This window comes from Bison bison, unplaced genomic scaffold (assembly GCF_000754665.1).
Source record: "Bison bison bison isolate TAMUID 2011002044 unplaced genomic scaffold, Bison_UMD1.0 scf7180017856539, whole genome shotgun sequence".
Lineage (NCBI taxonomy): Eukaryota > Metazoa > Chordata > Mammalia > Artiodactyla > Bovidae > Bison > Bison bison.
Window position 1 is genome coordinate 122,131 of NW_011487112.1, and position 6,438 is coordinate 128,568.

Below are 6,438 nucleotides of genomic sequence, written 5' to 3' on the forward strand. Positions count from 1 at the left end.
CCGGAGCCTCTGGTCGCCTCACGTGGGTGTACAGCTGTCCTGCAGGCGCCCGGGGTGGGACGGGGCTCCCACTCACCTGGAGATGGAGCCGGGAGGACACGCCCGCCGTGGCCTCCATCAGCACGCCGTCCTCCTTCCTGGTCCGGAACATGAGCCCCAGGTACCAGGGCACGGAGATGATGATGTCCAGGTCGCTCCAGGACACGACGCTCTCCCCGCTGAAGCGCTGGGGGTGGGGCATGACTGTGGACACAGACACAGGCTCCCCGCATCAGATGGCCCCTGAGAGTCCGTTTCAGCAGCAGAGGGCAGGACAGGGCCCCAGGGAGCGGGAGGGGAGAAACCCTGGGCCTTTCTTATTTTAATGCAGAACTGACCTCAGACTTCTACTTTAGAGCACTTGCCCTCTGAGCCCAGGAACTCTGGGCCCTGCAGAAACCTCCTCTCACCCCCCAGGACACAGGCCACCCTCCTGGACAGTGAGGCTCAGGCCTGGGGCTTCTCAAGCAGGCCTGTGTAAGGGAAGGGGCTTGCAGGCAGAACGGGACAGCCCAGGACCCTTGGGCTCAGTGGGGGCCCCTGAGAGCCTAGTCTACCTGCCCCCCGCCCCCAACACACACCTGACGCTGAGCCCACCCCGCTTTGTCTCTGTCTCCAGACAGACCAGTGGGCGGGGTGACGCTGAGCCCACCCAGCTTCATCTCTGCCTCCAGACAGACAGACCAGTGGGCGGGATGATGCTGAGCCCACCCCACTTCATCACTGCCTCCAGACAGACAGACCAGTGGGCGGGGTGATGCTGAGCCCACCCCACTTCATCTCTGCCTCCAGACAGACAGACCGGTGGGTGGGGTGATGCTGAGCCCACCCCGCTTCATCTCTGCCTCCAGACCCCTGCATATCACAGGCTTCAGGGCCGCTCCCAGAGCCTCAGCCCAGGTCCCCAGGTGGGCCCGTGGCCATCCCCACGAGGTTGGGCAGCACGGGGCATGCCAGACGGGGGCGGCCTCGGCCCCGTGGGCACCAGCATCTGGTTCCTGTTCTCAGGAACCCAGCCCTGGCAGCTGTTTGCTCTGGCACAGTCGGAGCCAGGCTCCCAGCCTCCATAACAGGAACTCCGAGGGCAGGCGGCCCGATGGTGCTGTGTCCCCCAGGGGCCTCTGCCCCTCCCGCGACCCCAGCTTCCTGCACGTGGCGTTCAGCTGGGGCTGGACCTAACCTGGCCATGGGGCCTGCACGGGCCGTGCCCACCTGCTACACGGAAAGCAGACCTTTGGGGCCTTGAAAGGCGTCAGCTGCCTCGTGACACAAAGCAGGGGGCCCTGACCAGTGACCGCGTCCAGGACAAGGATTGCAGTCGTAACACAACATCTCGGCTCCCACGTCACGCGTCTCAGCTCCGTCGCTGTGGCCCTGAGCAGGATGGACCGCCCGGCACAGGTGGGCTGCCCGCTAGCTCCACCCTCTCGCCCGCGCTGTGAACTCTGCTCCCCTTGAGAACCTCCTATCACAGGGCCCGCCCACTTCTGCTCATCACCTCCTTAAGGGAATCTCAGGGAAGCCGTGGTCCCCACGCCCGCAAACAGCCACAGGAGATCCCGAGCCCATCCCTCGGGGCCTGCAGGCTGGGGTGAGGAGCGTCTGCCTTCTACGGAGAGGCTGTGGGTTGGGGGCCAGCGGGTGGCCACAGGCAGGACTTCCCCAGGCCATCAACTTGCTAACGGGCTCCGGGCAGCTCCAAACCTGGCGTGCTGCAGTCCACGGGGTTGCAAAGAGTCGCACGTAATTGAGCGACTGGACAACACCAACAACACCTCCAGGCAGACCCAGGGAGAGGGTCCAAGCTGGTGTGGCCTCCGTCTGCCCCTTTGGGCCCCTTGACTGTAAGGCAGACCCAGGGACAGGGTCCAAGCTGGTGTGGCCTCCGCCTGCCCCTTTAGGCCCCTCGACTGTAAGGAGCGTCAGTGGTTTTAAATCACTGCTCTTATTTAACACCATGTTGCCTCAAAATGAACGAGTCATTTAAAACCTGCCAGTTTCTACAACAGCAGGGGGGGGGTCGGGGGGGAGGCCCAGGCTTTGATGCCCACGAAGTGTGCGGTCCGGTGGGGAGGCGGCCAGCTGGCGGAGCCCCGGGGTGGTGAGAAGGGGCGTGGGGGCGCGGGGCCTGGGGAGCTGCCCCTGGCAGCTCAGGGTGCCCGTGAGGAGACACACAGCCCCCAGGAGGCTCACCCAGGCCCCGCCCGCTCCTCTGGCCCTCGTGGACACCCCCATGCCACGCTGGTCTGGCTCACGCAAAGGGCTGGGTCCTACAGACCCATCCTGGGTGCCCGGCCTCTGCTCCAACATCACGCACCATGGTGCCCGCAGCCCTGGCCCTGGCCTGCCCTCTCCCCCCAGCTCCCCACCAGGACCCAGGCCTGGGGACACACGTACCACGGGAGGCTGGGGCACCCGGCACCCACCACGCCAGCTCTCACCTTGCTCGCAGTTCTTGCCGCCGAAGCGGAGCGGGCACTCGCACAGGTATGTGTTCCAGCCGCTGACACAGGTGCCCCCGTTCTGACACCAGGTCCCGTCGCAGAAGTTCCGCTGAGCAGCGCAGCCTGGAGATGGAGCGCAGGGCATGGGCTCAGAGCTCGAGACGGAGCAGAGACCCACGAGGGGGTGGGGTGGGGGTCTACTCGTGTCTCTCAGCACCGACCCTCGCGGCAGGGAGATGCGTCCCGTGGACATAGCTGGAGAGGTGGTGGGCGGACCTGGGCCCCTCTGGGCCATCAGGATCTAAGACCTGAGATGCCATGGAACGCCCACGTCTGGAGGCCCGGGGCCGCGGGCCCAGCCCGCCAGCCGACTGGGCCACCTGGGGACCTGGGATCCTGGGTCTGGGTCGGTGGCAGGCCTGAGGGCCCAGGAGGTGGAGGATGCCCTCCCTGCCTGGCCACCGCGACCCCATGATGCCCCCGCCGCACCTGCCCTGGTGCCGTTGTTGGCGATGAAACTGGCCATGTCCACGTGCCTGCCGTCGATGGACAGGTTCCGCATGCAGCCCACGAACTGCCGGTTCCGCACCGGGAAGTCTTCAGGCAGGTTGGGGACGCCCCCCAGGAGCAGCGGCCCAGTCAGGTCCAGGGACCTGTGGAGGCAACGTCAACCGCTGAGATGGCGGGCTGGCGAGGGGCACCCTGGCGTTGCAATACAGTCACCGTTGCCTCGGCTGCAGGCTCACTCATCACCCTGCTGCTGCTGAGTCGCTTCAGTTGTGTCCGACTCTATGCGACCCCATAGACAGCAGCCCACCAGGCTCCCCCGTCCCTGGGATTCTCCAGTCAAGAACACTGGAGTGGGTTGCAATTTCCTTTTCCAATGCATGAAAGTGAAAAGTGAAAGTGAAGTCGCTCAGTCATGTCCAACTCTTAGTGACCCCATGGACTGCAGCCTATCAGACTCCTCCATCCATGGGATTTTCCAGGCAAGAGTACTGGAGTGGGGTGCCTTTGCCTTCTCCGACTTGTCACCCTGAGCAGCAGTAAATCCAACAGGTGGGCAGGCCAAGGAAGCAGGCGGCCAAGAGGCCGGAACACATGCGGCAGATCCTGCTTCCAGGGCCGCCCCTGGCCCTCAGCCGTTCCGTGCCTGTTTCCCCGCTCGCATCAGGTCCCGACCAACAGGAGGTTTCGGGTGGTCGCCCCGAGTCCTGCCCGCTGGCCTGGCCTGTCTACACGGCAACAGGACACGCAGAGCCGAACAGTGGTGCCACCTGCCTCTGGTCCCTAACGACCTTGAGTGGAGGTCACAGCAAACACGAACCCTGGCTCTGCGGGCGCACACCTGTCCCATCACTGAGCCGGGGGCGCCCCGCCTGCACCAGAGCTGGGGGCGGGGAGCCTAGGAAACAGGCACGTTTCATACCAGATGCCCCAGCAGACTAGGCTCAACTAACCGTGGGGTTCAAAGAGCTTAGTGAATATCCCACCCAAGCAATCCCAGTTGAGTCCTGCATGGACCCTTCTTGCCTCTCGACTGGAAACATCCAGGTCAGCATGTCTCTGCCCGGGGTTACGATGGGCCCCACGGACCCCGGCATCCACATGGTGATGCAGCCGCTTGGACCTAACAGAGGGCTCACTGACCCAGACCTGAATCGCAGGGACCAGCGCTTTCTGGAACAAAGCCAGGGCTCCCGTGGAGACAGGGCTGGCAAGGGCTTCTGGGCTCAGCACGCCGGCCGTCACAACTCTGGGTGTGGCCTGGCCACCGCTTAGGCAGATGAGTCTAAGGGGACCTGTTCTGGGAGGCTTTGACATATCGAGGGATGAGGGATGAAACGCGACTTCACCCCAGACTGGGACTGCCAGGACTCCAGGCCCAGAGTGCCCCGCGCTGCGGCCCGTCCTGGGCGACCCCTCTGGTGCAGTGGCTGTGGACAGGGCGCACTGCAGGGCCCGCCCCCGGGACACTCACTTCTTGGAGCCGCTCTGAGTGCCCTGGGCAGCACAGCTGTAGTTCCCGACAAAGCTGCCGAAGCGCACGGCCACGGCCGTGTCACAGTCGTCCACGGTCACCACAGCCACCTTCTCTCCGGACGGCCCGTGGGGCAGGCCCAGGCGGCCGATGTTGGGCTGGGGGACGAGAAAGCCGTCAGTGTGACCTCCCGCCAGCGCCCCCAACCGGTTCCCCAGCCCCGGCACACGCCCCCCAACTAGCCTGGTCTTAAATTAGTCTCCAAACCACCTGTCCTGGGTGAACGGGGAGCCCCCCAAACTTACGTCCCTCCCAGAACCCCAGAATGTGGCCTTGTTTGGAAACTGGCATCTGGCAGACGTAACTGGTTGGGCTGAGGGCGTGCTGCAGCGGGACAGACCCTCACACACACAGTCACCCAGGGAGACGTCGTGTGACGATGGAGCCAGAGGCGGGTGACGCTGCCACAGCCAAGGGCGCCAGCACCCCTGACGGAGACAAAAAGGAGCGTGCCCTGCAGCCCTTGGGAGGCCCTGCACACAGCTGGCTCCAGATGCCCATCTCCAGGACCGGGGAGAAGGCCGGTCTGCCGTCAGCCCCCTAGTCTGTGTGTCTCGTCCCACAGCCGACACCAGGGCCCCAGGACCCCTCCTGAATATCCGTGTGAGTCCACGCCTTGGCCAGACCATGTCCACGCACCTCCTGACCTGGTTCCTGGGGTGAGGGCTGCACAGTCAGTGCTCCCACACCCGGCGGGGTACCCCTCATCTGGCCCAGGAGGATGGTAACTCCAGGTGCTCACCCCTCGAGGGCTCATGCTCTTCCTGGCCCGGGGGTGACCCTCCAGCCCCTTTGGCTGGCCCGAGGTCAGCCACCCTCTGTGCCCCGGATCAGTCACCGTCCTCCCCAGCTCCCCGCGTTCCCCGGTGTCCCCGTGGTTCTCACACACTTGGTCTCCCTGCCCAGGGCTGTTTAGAAGAATCCCCTGGGACCACTGCACAGGGGGCAGCCTGCCCACTTCTGGAAGGAGTGCGTTCCCCAATCGGGGAGGCTGGGGTTCATGTCCGAGGACTGACTCCCTCTCCCTGGGCAGCCCGCTCATCCTGGGCATTCCTCACCAGTCCCCCACCGGCCAGCCCTCGAGGACACCCAGCACACCCACCCAGATGGCCCTCAGACTCCTCCTAATGGGAGACAGCGCCGTTCACACCAGCCACGTGATACAGGAAGGGGCACTGTTCCGGAAATGCAGAGGGCAGGCTCGGGCCAGGCCAGGCACCTGGGCCCCTTCCCCATCTGCACAGCCTGGACGAGCGCTGCCTCCTGAGGGGGCGTGTGGGCTAACCCAGAGGGTCACCACGCTTCACCATCCGCACACGATGTGTGGGGGCTCCTTCCTCCCCCACAGAGAACATTTGCTCCCAGTCCCAGTGGGGACTGTCCATCAACCCCAAGAGCAAGGGCTCAGGGCCTCCACGTGATAGGTCTGGGGTCCAGTCGAGTTTATAATGATGAAATTCGATGCTTCTTTATAATAATATTGGAAATGGGGAGTTGTAAAAACAGAATTTAATTGAATCGTCTTCGATGTCTTTTCACGGGGAAATAACAAGTACACAGTTCATTCCAAACCTTCGGTTTCCTTTTCTCCAAACCTTCAGTTTTTAATAGGAACAAAGAAGTCTCCGTTTGATTGAGGATGCCGGGCCGAAAGGCAGGACGTGGGGTTTCTGGTAACAGGAGCCCAGCCAGGCGGCCGAGCTGTGTGACTCCAGGAGGCCTCGCTCGCCCTGGCCTTACCCTGGAGTTGCGCTCTGCACAGCCTACGTCACTGTACCTGGCAACCCCAGCCAAACCTCCTGCTTCCTCCTTGGCCACCATCCGACCCGGACAAGGCCATCACTACACCTGTCTCTCTGTCTACAAGACGAAGGTTTAACGTTGGAATACCCATCCTCTCTGTGCGACAGGGAC

The 6,438-nt window shown here is 63.8% G+C and overlaps 1 protein-coding gene across 1 annotated transcript in view; it reads right to left on the reverse strand.

The window, feature by feature from the left end:
- CELSR1 (cadherin, EGF LAG seven-pass G-type receptor 1) overlaps positions 1 to 4,815 on the reverse strand; it is a 50,759-nt gene extending 45,944 nt beyond the window's left edge. Inside the window, exons 1-5 of the mRNA XM_010859593.1 lie at positions 4,810 to 4,815; positions 4,465 to 4,622; positions 2,973 to 3,136; positions 2,481 to 2,606; positions 77 to 243 (exon numbers count right to left, since the gene is read on the reverse strand). Coding sequence (XP_010857895.1) covers positions 77 to 243; positions 2,481 to 2,606; positions 2,973 to 3,136; positions 4,465 to 4,622; positions 4,810 to 4,815 — 621 coding nt within the window. The remainder of the gene's footprint in view (positions 1 to 76; positions 244 to 2,480; positions 2,607 to 2,972; positions 3,137 to 4,464; positions 4,623 to 4,809) is intronic.
- Between the last annotated feature and the right edge of the window lie 1,623 nt (positions 4,816 to 6,438).